At 31.8% G+C, this 15650-nt stretch overlaps 2 protein-coding genes across 2 annotated transcripts; both read left to right on the forward strand.

Moving 5' to 3' along the window:
- The first annotated feature begins 4837 nt into the window (after positions 1–4837).
- On the forward strand, positions 4838–8659 carry LOC128959134 (leucine-rich repeats and immunoglobulin-like domains protein 3). Its single transcript, XM_054305076.1, has one exon. It carries the CDS (start codon positions 5303–5305, stop codon positions 8645–8647), a length of 3345 nt encoding a protein of 1114 aa, XP_054161051.1. The 5' UTR covers positions 4838–5302; the 3' UTR covers positions 8648–8659.
- A 2193-nt stretch (positions 8660–10852) lies between these two features.
- On the forward strand, positions 10853–15435 carry LOC128959143 (arf-GAP with SH3 domain, ANK repeat and PH domain-containing protein 2-like). Its single transcript, XM_054305088.1, has 7 exons — positions 10853–11419; positions 11500–11648; positions 11727–12920; positions 12996–13664; positions 13734–13853; positions 14189–15052; positions 15110–15435. Exons 1-7 carry the CDS (start codon positions 11218–11220, stop codon positions 15317–15319), a joined length of 3408 nt encoding a protein of 1135 aa, XP_054161063.1. The 5' UTR covers positions 10853–11217; the 3' UTR covers positions 15320–15435.
- Positions 15436–15650: the final 215 nt, after the last annotated feature.

A 15650-nucleotide genomic window follows, 5' to 3' on the forward strand; every position in this document is an offset into this window, starting at 1 on the left:
ACTAACTAATAATATGATTAATAATATTTTACAAAATCAATGGGTAATCACTGAAATCATTGCAATCATAGAGAGAGAGAGAGAGAGAGAGAGAGAGTATTAAAATACTGTATATATCTAAACACATATACACTGTGTGTTTGTATGTGTTATAAGTATGTACTGTATAAACAACATAGCATTCAATTGACATCACATATAATATAATCAAATAATCACATGATTGACGCCTTATTCAAAAAAAAAAAAAAATATGAAAAAAAATTTAATTGCATTTTTAAAATAATAATAATAATTAATACAAGTTTTTTTTGTGTTTTAATAAGTAATACTATAAACTAATTATTATTATTATTACTTATAATGTTAACTAACTTTTTTTTTAAAAAAAACTATAACACATATTTGTATCTATCAAATGTGTGTATATATCATATATATAAAAGTTTATATTATAAACATTGCATAGTTTTTCAATGACTTTCACGCACTCATTGATATCTTTACACTTAATATTACTGTAAATTATATGTATATAAAAATTTATTATACTTTTCTCTCTCTCTCTCTCTCTCTCTCTCTCTCTCTCTCTCTCTCTCTCTCTCTCTCTCTTTCTCTCTCTCTCTCTTTCTCTCTCTCTCTCTCTGTATGTACTGTTTAAACCTTTAAGTGTTTTTAAAAAATAAATATTTTTTTTTTGATTAAAATCTATGTCGAGATCTATAAATATATAATTATTTATTTTTTTAAAGATTATATACCTGCTATACATGTACAACAATATCATTGACACACACATAAATACATACACACATATATATATAATGTATATACACATTGATATATTAGATAATTTATAAACAAAATTTTTAAATAGCAACTAATGTATAGATCATTATTATCAATGGATAGTAATACTAACTGTATATTATTATTATTATCATATAAGTTATTTTTTATTTAGAAAAAATTTGTATCACATATTTTATTGGATATATCATTTAAAGTTATATATATATATATAAATAAATTATATGTTTGATTATAAAAGCAAAAATAAAATAAATAAATTAAGATTTTTTTATATTTTTGTTGTTAAATAGTTAGTTGATTAGTCAATAAATTTTCTAGGAATTATGATTTATTAAATTTTATTTTTTAATTATTTTTTTTTATTTGTGTTTTTATAACAACTTGTTTGTTGACAATTATATATAGATATATAAATTTGGGACTGTATTTGAATGAATTAGCAAAATTTACAATAATAATAATAATTGCAATAAAAAATAATTTTATTTTTATTTTTAAATATACTATTATTGTATGAATGTATATTTCATCGCATAAATTAATTTTCATATCCCTATTATAACTTATTTATATTATTATTATTATTAGATAAAAAAATATATACTGTATTATCATATAGTTAAATAATTTATTAGATATTTATAGAAGAAAATATTAGCGATAGAAATCTATTGGATAAAAGCATATTTTAAAAAAAATTATTATCAAAATATATTATATATTTTATTTAATGCACTATTTGTTTGGATTATATAATCATAATTATTATTATTATTATAACTATTGAAAATAATTAGTAATTTATTTTTTTTAAATATAATAAATAATAAGCATATACTTTATATATAAGTTATTATAATATTTTAAATAATAATAATAACAAATTTAATTATTAACAACTATTTTTTCAATGGTTCGTGAATTATATTCAATTATAATAATAATAAATTATATTTTTAATATTATTATATAAATTAAAATATATCGTGAATATAAACTATTAAAAAAATTATATGTAATGTATTTTTTTTGAAGATAAATTAGTTTTGATATATAAAATAAACCTTTCGATGACATAACTAAAAAAAATAAAAATCGATTAGACTTTTATGATAAAACTTTTTTAGATCTATATATATATATATATACTGTATTAATATATTTACTCTAAATATATATATATATATAAATAGATTGGCATTTAAGTGAAAATTTGCCAGAAAAAAATGTCACATAAAAATTGTTTTCCTTATATTTAATGTATTTATATTGCATTATATTATAGATTGCATTACTGTATAAACTTATAATATAATGTATTTTTCCCTCAACTAATGTATTGCATTTAAAAGCTCAGTACAGGTGACAAAAATACATTATCAATAAATCTATAGAAATTTATTTGTTGTTTATTTTGCATCTAATAATTGATACAAAAAAAAAAGATCTTAAATATAATATATATTTATTTATTTAGGTAATGAAAAGAAATAATGGTATTTAAATAAAATTGTATCCAAAAAAAAAAAATTTTTTTTGACTACTATTTGTATCACATTTATAATCACAAGATATTTAGGTATTTAAGACCCTATTTCCGATGGCATCTCTCACACTATTGGGATGACATTTACATACATATTATACATACACACATGTGTGTGGCGGTATGTGTGTGTTGAGTACATGTATGTGCAGCTGCACCGGCAAGTTATTTGATAGTAAGTAGGCTTAACTCTCATATATATGTGTGTGTGTGTGTTGTCAACACCTGTGTGTACTTTTTGTGGTATAAATTGGATTCATATGGGATGACAAACACAATAATATAATATAATGACATTTGCTATGCATAGGGGTATATACACTGTACACACACACACACACACATACGGGTACGGGTATGTTGGATATGACAATACCCATACCCCACACTCGTATCTTTAATTTTTAGGAGGTGTTCACAAAAAAAATCTAAATATTATATATAATCTATGATAATATATAAACCATTGACAAATTATTTTGCTTACAAAAAAAATAAATAAATTATAAATTGTTGACTTAATTTATCTGATATATCCATATATCCTGTAATACAGTTTACACATATATATATATATATATATATATATATATCAAATTGATATTATCAATATATATTTGATATGATATATCCTATATTAAAAGATATTATTATTATTTTAATAATGATTATGCATATTAGTTATAAGATAAATATTTTTATTAACATGAATTTTTTTTAATACATATATATATATATGATATATAAATATTTAAACATTATTAGATATAATCATAATATTATGATAATAATACTGTATATTAAACCAATGTTTATATATATATATATATATATATATTACCAAATCATCTAAATATTGCATATACTGTACAATAAAATAGCATTTATTAGCACAAAAAAAATTGATAACTATTTTTTTGTTGGTTTTAGTATTTATTTATTTAATTAATTTAATAATATATTTATATAAATATAAAGTTTATGCCTATAACTTGATAATAGTTAACAACAGTAGATGTATAATATAATATAATAATTAGTATTAAGTTTATGATAATATAAGGGGGAAAAAAAGTTTTCCCAACATTTGATATATTCAGTATTAATACATTAATACTTTTTTTTAAATAATAATATCAGTTAACAAATAATTTGACTGACAATTATCGTATCGTTTGTGATAATAAAAAATATATAAAACAAATATTATATAATAATAAGATTATTATTATTATTTAAAAAAAATAAAACAAATAAATACAGGTATGTATTTAATTATTAGTTATTATTAGTTATAAATATAAATTTAATTTTTTAAAATTATTTTTTATTATTAGTTAACCAATAATTTGACTGGGACAATTATCGTTATAGTGATAATAAAATATCTAAAACAAATATTATATAATAATAAGATTATTATTATTATTTAAAAAAATAAAATAAATAAATACAGGTATGTATTGTTATATTTAATTATTATTTTTAATTATTATTATTAGTTATAAATATAAATTTAATTTTTTTATTATTTTTTTTGTTATTGAAAAAAAAACTTATTAGTTGTAATAAATACTACTAATAACTACTACAGGTATACAAACACGTTAACAAAGGTGTGTGTGTGTGTAAAGCTAGTGTCACCCCCACCTCAATCTACCACCCCCATTATTCAGCAACTGTCACCTAACCCTAGCTAACTGATCCCCACCACCACCATCATACCAAAAATGCCAATATATATACCGTACAGTATGTATAGTTAGTGGGAAACACCATACATGTGTGTGTGTGTGTGTGTGTGTGTGTGTGTGTGTGTGTGTGTGTGTGTGTGTGTGTGTGTGTGTGTGTGTGTGTGTGTGTGTGTGAAAAACTATCGGTGCTGAAGGTCAATCCCATAAGTCAATCCCAAATATAAGTAAAAATGATGGTTAATATCCAGAATATATGTCCACTGGCCTAACCTGACTGCCTGTTCCCCCCCCCCCCACTCATACACACCCTATCCCACCATTCAATGCCTGCTAAACATATGGGATGGGGGGTAACAACCCATGCATAGATTGCATGCGATTGGCCCATACATTGTATACTGTAGAGCTCCCCCATTGACTTTATGGGCCCACACTATAACTTTGTCGCACTGGTGTTCACACACACACACACACAAAATGCATTGATAAGAGAGAGAGAGAGAGAGAGAGAGAGAGAGAGAGAGAGAGAAAAGAGAGAGAGAGCCTATGGCTTATACTGTATACTGACTGTACAGGCATTCAAAAAGGCTTATGTAAACATTGATATGTGAAAAATTAGTTTATACATATTACAGGGGGGGGGCATACATACTCCTCCATACAGTTAAAGTACAGTTCCCTATAATAAGAGCCCCTTAAACAACATTAACCATGTATTAATCAATGTTTTTTTTTGTTGAGGAACATAACACATAAGTTTTTTCCCCCCTTTAACACTGTGTGTGTGTGTGTGTATTGAATGGCATCTATAATATGGGATAATATATATGTGAATGTATTGAATGAATTCAATAGTCGATGAATGTATTGAATGTATGAATGGATTTGCCATTACTTTTGTGACAATAATTTTTGTCTCATTTTTTGTTTGTTGGTCTAAACCATTAGGTTATCAAAAACACTGCTAAAGACAGACACTAAGACACAAATTAAATGGTAGTTTAAAAAAGACATCGAAGAAGAAGAAGATAATGAAGACAACGACGACGACAACGACGTGATATGTTTGATACCATTATAAGTGACTACAACTACATCAACAACAACAACAACAATGTCTTAAGACTTGAGATGTGTTGGCGATAGTTGTGGTTATTATCATCAAAGACAACAAACAAGTTATGGTATTATTTGGTGATCAGAGTCAGAGATAATTGTCACGCGTCTAGTGTTTAAAATAAAAGAAGATATGATTAGACATCAGCAGCAGCTACTGGTGATACTGGTGTTAACCATATTGACAATCGGTTGTCGTCCAGCGGTGTTGTTGTTGTTGACCAATACTGATCCGGATGTCTGTCCCAAACAGTGTTCGTGTTTGGGAGCACTGGTCGACTGTTCCAAACGACGACTGTCATCGGTTCCCCAACCGATACCCAAATGGTGTGAACTACTGGAACTGTCGTACAATCCCCTGAATACGGTCGACAACAGGGCATTCGGTGGACTTCGACATCTGTTTCGATTGGATCTAAGCCATACTCAACTGAAACAGTTGGACACAAATTTGTTTATCAACGGCGGAACCACTGCTGCCGCCGCCAATGAAGTCGATGCCAGCGACTTGCAGACAGCTATACTTGACCTCAAACTTAATAACAATTTGTTTCAAAAGTTTCCCCAATTGAACGGCTTGTATCAACTCAAACAATTGGTTATCCATCACAACAGTATCGATACGTTGGCCAACTCATCGGTAGACTTATATCCGAGTCTCGAAACCATTGATTTGAGTCACAATCTGTTGACAACAATACCCAATGAATTTTTCAGCAATCGTTCGCATCGGTTAACTTCCGTCAACTTCAACAACAATCGCTTAACTAGTATCGAAAAGTTCTCGTTCGACCATCTAATTCATCTGGAAGTACTGAAACTATCGAAGAACAAGCTATCGTCGCTACCAAAAGAACTGTTTCGTCGGCTGACAGCACTCAAAGAGCTTGACCTGAGCCGCAATCGGTTGCAATCGCTCGAGGGTCTAGTGTTTCACGGTTTAGACTCATTGGAAACACTGCGACTCCGGAAGAATCAGCTGACACATCTGTTTGACGGTACCTTTTGGGGTCTGAATAAGATTCAATATCTTTATTTGGATCACAACAATCTGACATCCATACGAAAAGGATGGCTCTATGGACTGTCATCGCTGAAACAATTGTTTCTCAATAATAACGAAATCGAAGACATCGATGGCGATGGCTGGGAATTTTCCAATAAACTAATGGAATTAGATTTATCATACAATCGGATCCATTCGATAGCCAAAGAAATGTTTAGTCGACTACATTCGCTACAGTATCTGACACTCAACTACAATAGTATATCATTTATCGATGATTCGGCTTTTCGGTCGCTGTCAGCCCTGGAAACACTCGGTCTGAATCACAATCAGATTTCGTGGACCATCGAAGACTCGAGCGGTTCGTTCATTGGTTTGGAAAAACTACGAAATCTTGGACTGGCTTTTAATTTCATTAAATCAATTACCAAACGGACGTTTTCGGGACTAACTAATCTGGAAATCGTGGATCTCAGTCACAATCCGATTGCATCGATTCAAGACCAGTCGTTTCAATGGTTCCAGAATCTGCAGGAAATGCGTCTGAACACTACGGATCTGGTATGCGATTGTACACTAAAATGGCTGCCAATTTGGTTAGCAAACAGTCAGATAGCCAAACAACACCGGATGACCGCTACGGAAGCCAAATGTAAACATCCCGAACGTCTCATTAATCAATCGCTAATCGATGCCAATTCCGATGAGTTTATATGTCAAGACTATCTGAAACCCTATCTGATCGACGATTTCAAACATATGGGCGATAAACCATTGAAAGCACTGAAAGGCGATAATATGACACTGACCTGTCGGGCGGCTTCGAGTAGTCCGCAACCCATAGAGTTTCAGTGGCGTAAAGACAATCAAATATTAAATACATCGATGGATAGCAACAACAACAACATCAACAACAATGTGTTTCTCCAGACATTTGCCAAACAACGTGACGGCGGCGCCGGCAGTAGCGGTAATATTACCGAATATACCGGTAATTTGTTGCTGACCGACATCGAAGACCAGGACGAAGGCCGCTACCAGTGTATAGCATCGAATAATTTCGGTACTGTTTATACGCACAAAATTCGTATCAATGTTCATGTCTGGCCAACGTTTACGAAAACACCGAACAACGTTACGGTCAAAGTGGGCAATACGGCTCGGCTTGAGTGTGCCGCCCGTGGCCAACCGATGCCGGAAATATCGTGGCAAAAGGACGGCGGCGATAATTTTCCCGCTGCTATGGAACGCCGTATGCATGTTATGCCAGCCGACGATGTATTCTTCATAGTCGAAGTCAAAGTCCAGGATATGGGTCTCTATACGTGTACGGCAACCAATGATGCCGGTTCTCATACGGCCAGCGCCTACTTGAACGTACTCGAAATGCCCACATTTGTTCGTCCAATGACCGACAAAGAGGCCATCATCGGCGAAACAGCTGTCATCGAATGTATGGCTTCGGGTTCGCCGAAACCCGTGCTTCAGTGGACTAAAGACGGCGGTGCTATCATTGCCACTGAACGACATTTTTTTACGGCCGACAATCAACTGTTGATTATTGTTAAGACCCAAGAGTCGGACGAAGGCGAGTATTCGTGTGAAATGAGCAATATTTTAGGATCAACTAAAGAGACAATATTTTTGGATATTATTCCCGGCGGTTTGGCCAACGTTGCCGCCAACGATAATATTGGCGGCAAAATGGACGATACGTTCACATTGAATACGTTTATCATCGAAAATAGCCGACTGATCGGTATTATAGTGATTGCTGTGTTTACGTGTATTGCAATGACATCATTGATTTGGGTGATAATCATATACCGGACCCGAAAACGACATAATAATAGACAATACTTGGATACCAACTGCAGCAGCGATGACGACGATGAAGCTGTTGATGATGACGACGCTAACGATACTATTCGTCGATTATCGGCTAAACATCGTAACAAAGAACTGATGACAAGCAATGTGTTTCTTCAGATTACTACTACTACTACTACTACTGAAGACGAAGATGAGACAACATCGTTGAACAGCGATTCGAGTGCCAAAGATAGCGGAACCGGTGATAGTGCCCGACAACACCAGAGCCAGGAGGCCATCGATGAGACAACAACAGCGACGACGATGGTTACCGATGACTATAAGTTCGACATGAGAGCCACCGCCGCTGTTGCTGTCGGTTCGCTATCGCCGTTACACGCGTTCAATACGAGCTACAGATGTCCAACAAAAGCCGCCGCCGCCGCCACAACAGCTCTTCTACACAAAGGCTTAAGTATGGATCAAATTAGTGCCAAACGTAAAGCTAAACTACGGACAGATCCGCCGCCATCATCGCTCAACACAACAACAATCATCGCAACAAGTGGTGGTCGTCGACACAAATGGACCGACAATTGTCCAACAATTAGGTCTTCGTATTCGGCAAATGATATGCTAAGTGTTGTGACAGATGTCTAACTGGAAGAGACCAGACAGACATCTTCCCAATCAATCAATCACTTGGTTTTCTAGTCTTTCATATATATATATATATTATGTATCATATAATTGAAGTCAAATTTTACTGTTTGTTTGTTCAATCATTAAGACATTTGTATTTAAATTCATTTTTTTAATTATTTAAAAAAAGACAATCAATTTTTCAATTTAGTTGGAAATTCATTGATTTTTTTTTTGATTGTATTACGGTATTGTATATGTAATACAAATTATGTACAGTATATTACATATGAATTAATTTATATATATATATGACTATCATTTTTAATACAAAACAAATCAACAAAAATCATACCATTTGTTTTCATACAAATACATTATATATATACTACTTAATCACTAATTAATTTATAATAACAATTATTATTAATTTATAATAACGAAACTTTTTTTTAAGTATAAAAAAACGAAATTAATGGATTATAATCATTATTTTTTTAAATAATATATATATATATATTATATATATAATTGTTAAATAATTGAATAATTAATTACTACTGTATTATTAAGCCTATGATGTGCCTATATATATATTTAAATGATATTTGTATAGGTATTTTTTTATAAACTATATATATATAATTTTATCAAGTAAACTTTTTTTTATATATAAAAAAATTGTTGTAAAATAATGTTTTATTGTAAAATAAAAAACAAAATAAACTTTTTAAACTTATTAGATCAAAAAATTATTATTTTTTATTTTTCTTACAAAAGTTAAAGTACATTATAGTTGTTTTTTCTAAAATTTATATTAAATTATTTAAGAAAAATTATTTTTAATAATATTTAGTTATTTTTTTATTAAAAAAAAAATAATTAACTAAATGTCAAATCAATGATAAATAATCAATTGAACAAAAAAATAATAATAACTTATTAATAATTTATATTATTAATAAACAAATTATAAATTAAAATTAAAAAAAACAATTTAAGTTCCCCCCCCAAAGAGAAATAAATTCCCCGGGGAAACATTGATATTAAATTAGCATGCTTAATTACATATAAGATAAATAATAATAATTAGAAAAGTTACCCCGTGTATAAATTATGGTATTATTTATTATTTTTGTAATATACAACTAATATCTACTGTATTAGACTGCAAATGTACATGTATATATTTTTTTTAGAAATTTCTATTTTTATATGTAATACTGTATTATTTTTTATTAATACTTAAAAAATAATGTAAACATTTAACATATTATTTATTAATTAATTAATAATATAATCAACAAATTTATTACAAACAATAACCCAATCATAAGTTTCATTAATACATAATAACTTTGTTTGTAAAGTGTATGTATGTATGTATGTGTGTGTGTGTGTGTGTGTGTGTGTGTGTGTGTATGTATGTGTATGTGTATGTGTATGTGTATGTGTATGTGTATGTGTATGTGTATGTGTATGTGTATGTGTATGTGTATGTATGTATGTGTGTGTATGTATGTATGTTTGTGTATGTATGTGTGTGTATGTATGTGTGTGTATGTATGTATGTTTGTGTATGTATGTGTGTGTGTGTATGTGTGTGTATGTATGTGTGTGTATGTATGTATGTTTGTGTATGTATGTGTGTGTATGTGTGTGTATGTATGTGTGTGTATGTATGTATGTGTGTGACGTACTAACCATAGCTTTGTTTGTTTGACTATCAACTACATAGTATGATTGTAAATGTATAGTAAATTACTGTACACACACAGTGTGTAATCTAAAACATATATATATATTTCCATTGAATACATATATACAGTATATTTATTTCAATGCATTAATACAGTACTGTATTACAATAATTACAGTATTATTACAATATATTATATACAATATAAACTCATTGCATATATATATTAATATATATAAAGTATAGTTTACTTATACATGTATTGAGTGATTATATTATTAAATATACTAAAAAAAAACATTAAAAATATTTTCAACAAAAATATAAATAAAAACTAAATAATAATAATAACTATATATTACTAGTAAATGATAACTAATTTCCTTAATATATATAAATGTAAATTATTTGTTATTATATTATATTATATAATCATAGGATATATAGTATATTAATATCATATCATATTATAATTGAGAACCCATTGAATAATAATAATAATAATAATAATAATAATTAAATCAATGGTTTGTTTGTCATTACAGTTGAATGTTATGTCAGAAAACACATGACAGAAGAAGAAGAAGAAAGGAGGCGTTGTCTTCATATTATTGTTGTTGACATTGTGTTTGATTAGACAATATATTATCTCATCTCAGATCGGGATCCGATTGATTGGTCGACTATACTAAATGACTGACTGACTGACTGATCCATTGGCGCCACTGTTGACCCGATCCGCGAGATTGCCGTCGTATTGTTTGGTCATATATATAAAACTTTTAGTGTGTGTGATATCAGTACCGCCGCCGCCGCCGCCGACACTATCACTACCGGCCAGTTGTGTCAGTGAGTGTGTGTGTGTGTGTGTCCGACACCGTCGACAACAATGCCGGCCGCCCTCATGAGTGTCGGCGACTTTGTTGCCGAAACTCGCGAAGATATCAATTCACCGACAACTTCATCGTTTGTCTCACGTATGTCGCAGTGTAGGCAAACAGTGGCCACACTGGAGGAAAGTCTGGATCTCGATCGGGATGGTCTGACCAAAATGAAAAAGGCATTGAAAGCCATCTATAACGGAGCCAATTGTTAGTTATATATATAACCTATTGATTGATTGTTGTGATTATAATGATTGTAATATCATCTCTCTTGATCTGATTGATAGCGCACATCGAAAATGAGATCTATTTATCGAAATCGTTGGAAAGATTGGGCGCCAACGCCATGACCAAAGACCAGGAGCCGGATATCGGCGCCGCTTTCATCAAGTTTTCCATTGTTACCAAAGAGTTGTCGTCGCTGATGAAGACAAAGGTTTTTTAGTGTTTGTCGATTCGGATCTAAAAATAAATAAATAAATCTTTTTTTTAATATACACTATCTATTCATCAGATGCAAAGTCTTCATAATATAGTAATGTTTCCGTTGGAGAGTGTCTTGAAGGGCGACCTCAAGGGTGTCAAAGGAGATATGAAAAAACCGTTTGATAAGGCGTGGAAAGAGTACGAAACAAAGATTACGAAGATTGAAAAGGAAAAGCGAGCCCAGGCTAAGGAGGCGGGACTGATCCGTACAGAGATCACTGGTGCCGAAGTGGCCGACGAAATGGACAGAGAGCGTAAAGTATTTCAGCTACAAATGTGCGACTATTTGATCAAAAACAATGAAATCAAGTCCAAGATTGGTGTAGAACTGCTCGAACATCTGGTCGAATACTACAATACACAGACCAACTATTTCAGGGATGCCCTGAAAACTATCGAACATTTTAGCGGTTATGTCGGCGAACTGTCGGGTAAATTGCAGAAAATTCGGGTAAAACGTGACGAAGAACGTAAAAGTTTGCACGAATTGCGTACAGTTATCCGTAATTCGGTAAATATTGCCGACATTAGTGGTGGTGGTGGCGGCGGCGGCGGCGGCGGACATACCAAAGATGGCGTCAATTTTGCTGCAAATAATAGCATGTCTTCGTCGGCCGGCGCTGGCGCTTCCAAAGACGCTTCCAATTTAACTGGTTATAGTCTACATCAGATGCAAGGAAACAAAACATTTGGTGACCAGAAATCGGGTTATTTGCTGAAGAAATCTGAAGGTAAAATGCGTGTCAAAGTTTGGCAAAAACGAAAGTGTGAGGTCAGCGACGGTTATCTGAAAGTGTTTCATTCGGACGAATCAAAAGTACCGACAAAATTGAATCTATTGACTGTTCAGATTAAAGCGGTTCCGGACGATCGCAAATCGTTTGATTTGATATCCTATAATAGGACCTATCATTTCCAGACAGAGGATGAATCGGAACACGAGGCCTGGGTTTCAGTACTGGTTAACAGTAAAGAAGGTGCGCTTAAACGTGAATTTGATAATAATAATCAAAGTTTAGGACCAAATAGTGGTTCGACAATAGGCGGAGGCGGAGGAGGAGATCAAAGTAATTGTCAATACTATCGAAATCATCAAAGTCTACGGGAACTACAACAGACAATCATTGCAGAAGTTCAACGACTGCCGGGCAATGACCGGTGCGTTGATTGTAGTTCGACTAAAGACCCGACCTGGTTGTCCACCAATTTCGGTGTGCTTACGGTAAGCTATTAAAAATTGGTTAAAAATAATTACCGGGTATTATCCTATTTGTTTTTTTTGTTGTTGTTGTGATAGTGTATTGAATGTTCGGGTATTCATCGCGATATGGGTGTCCACGTATCACGTATCCAATCGCTAACATTGGACAATATCGGTACATCTCAACTATTGTTGGCCCGTGTAATGAGTAACTCAAATTTTAACGACACTATGGAAGCCCTGCTCGATGTGTCCACAAAGCCGACTACCACGAGTTCAATGGATAAACGAAATGAGTTCATACGAAACAAATATATTCACCGAAAGTATATAATCAAATCGTGTAGAGACGAATCGGAACTGCGAACCGAACTCGAGGGTGCAGTTGTATCACGTAATTTGCATCAACTGTTGCAAGTGTTTGCCGAAGGCTGCGATCTGACCAGCGTTTTGCCCAACAGTGCCAACAACACCGCCGGTGAAACCGGTATTCACTATCTGATTGCTCATCAACACGAAGACAGTAGTGGTAATAGTAGTATATCATCGTTGAATGTATTAGATTTTATTATACAAAACAGTGTTAATCTGAATCGTGTGGACATCGATGGCAATACTGGTCTACACTATTGTGTTTTATATCATAATAGCGAAGCAATGAAACTATTGCTCCGATCAAATGCTCAGTTAAATGTTAGAAACAATCAAAATAAGACACCATTAGATTTGGCCAAAGATAGTCACAATCATCTACTCATTGAATTGGTATTATTATTATTATAATTAAATCTAATTATTAATAATTATTTTTGTTTGTTTGTTTGTTATTAACAGTTAGAAAGCGCTTCCATGAATAAGAAAAGTTTGTTTGAAAATGTTTGTCTGGATATGAGTTTCAATCATTTTGAAGATCCGTCAACTGATTTCAGCGATGAAGATCTAACCGATGATAGAGTAAGACATTAAAAAAAAATTTTGTTGATATTATTATTATAACTATTATATGACTAACCATTTGATTATGTAATCATTCAATTCAAGGAGATTAACAATTAGATAACAATTTTTGTTGTTTTGATGACAACATTAAATAGTTTACATATTTTTTAAATGTTAAACACCTATACATAGCAACTGATAATTGCATAACTAATATATTTTTTTAGTGCAATAATTAAATAGACAAATAATTTTATTTTATTTTATTTGTTTGTTTGATAACTATATTAAATATATAAATTGTTTGATATATTGATATTTATTATTATTTATTTTTTAATTATAAAAAGCATACAATGAATTACTCACATCCGGTGCCAATCATCGATCGGCGATCGTCGTCGCGGCCGTCAAGCGTTGTCGGCAGCGAATCGCCGTCGAGTAAATCAAGCGACAGTTTCAAACCGTCGTCGTCGTCGACGACAACGACCACCACTAAGCAGACATCGTTCTCAAAATTGTCGGCTCAGTTCAGGAATAGCCTTAAAAAACGTATACCACCACCAGTTCCTCCGGTCAGAGACAGCACTATTAGCACTGGAACCGCTAGCGACAACAAAGCTAGCGGTGGTAAACCACTACACCAAACACCCAACAATAGTAGTAGTAGTTTCGGCAAAACTCATAGCCGACACTCGTCCGATTCGATGATGACCACAACATTCAAGCCGATAGTAGTACCGCCAGTCGATCAACAACAACAACAACAACAAAATCATTGGCGTAACTATTCTATAGATATATCCAACAATCATAACAATAGTATTGGTGGTGATGGAGGTGGCGGTGGCGGCGGAGGACAGACTATTGCTAATATCAAAACCACTCCTCAATCGGTTTCGGTATTTGTTTCCGATAACAAATCAATCGGCACTCCTCCGACTGGTGGTACACATCATCATCAACTATATTCATCATCCAATGCTCATAACAATAATAATAATAATAATTATATGAATAATAATAATAAATCTAAAGCTCATCCGTTACACAACCGACAAGACATTAGTCATAACAATAGGATAACTAATGGACAGTCTATAGAAAGTTTGCCATCGATTTCATCCGATGAATGCGGTGGCGGTGTCAACACTTTTGGTGGCGGCGGTGGTGCCGCTCATCATTCATCAGTTCCCGTTCCTCCACCGCGAAAGGTATTTATCCAAAATGATGAGACAATTATCTTATAATTTTTATTTTCAATTAACAAGAAAACCGATGGTCTTAGACATAGACGTTGTATAGCTCTCTACGATTGCGACGCCGAACGAGAGGATGAGCTGGCCTTCAGAGAGGGCGAAGTGATTGTCGTCGTCAACGACATTACCGACGACGACGACTGGATGGAAGGTATGATCGAATCGGAACCGAACCGTCGCGGAGTATTTCCAGTTATTTTTGTTGATTTTATTGATAATTAGACACAAAAAAAAACAAAACGGAAAAAAATCTGATTATAAGTTAATATTTTGCTCCCATTTCTATGCAATAATTTTTTTGTTGCAATTAATATAAAAAACAAAATACAGTACTTCTAGTCATTCAATGATGTTGTTTGCAATCATTCCTTATTAGAAATTATGTTATATATTATTATTAATTATTATGTAATTAAATTAAAAACTGTTTTTAATTTATTTTTTATTATTACTATTATTATTGATTATATATATTGATTGATATACTTTATTATTATTATTATTATTAACTGCTTTAACCACTGTTATTATGTAATATTAAAATTGCTATTAT

This window comes from Oppia nitens, unplaced genomic scaffold, assembly GCF_028296485.1.
Source record: "Oppia nitens isolate AA-2021 unplaced genomic scaffold, nextdenovo-longstitch-racon4-pilon3 scaffold41_pilon_pilon_pilon, whole genome shotgun sequence".
Classification (NCBI taxonomy): Eukaryota; Metazoa; Arthropoda; class Arachnida; order Sarcoptiformes; family Oppiidae; genus Oppia; species Oppia nitens.

Bases quoted from the DNA above. Each gene is read 5' to 3' on its own strand.
- LOC128959134 (XM_054305076.1), top strand. From the start codon at position 5,303: ATGATTAGACATCAGCAGCAGCTACTGGTGATACTGGTGTTAACCATA.
- LOC128959143 (XM_054305088.1), top strand. From the start codon at position 11,218: ATGCCGGCCGCCCTCATGAGTGTCGGCGACTTTGTTGCCGAAACTCGC. The intron at 13,854-14,188 runs GTAAGACATTAA...AATTATAAAAAG, and splicing joins AAGATCTAACCGATGATAGA to CATACAATGAATTACTCACA. The intron at 15,053-15,109 runs GTATTTATCCAA...TCAATTAACAAG, and splicing joins CCGTTCCTCCACCGCGAAAG to AAAACCGATGGTCTTAGACA.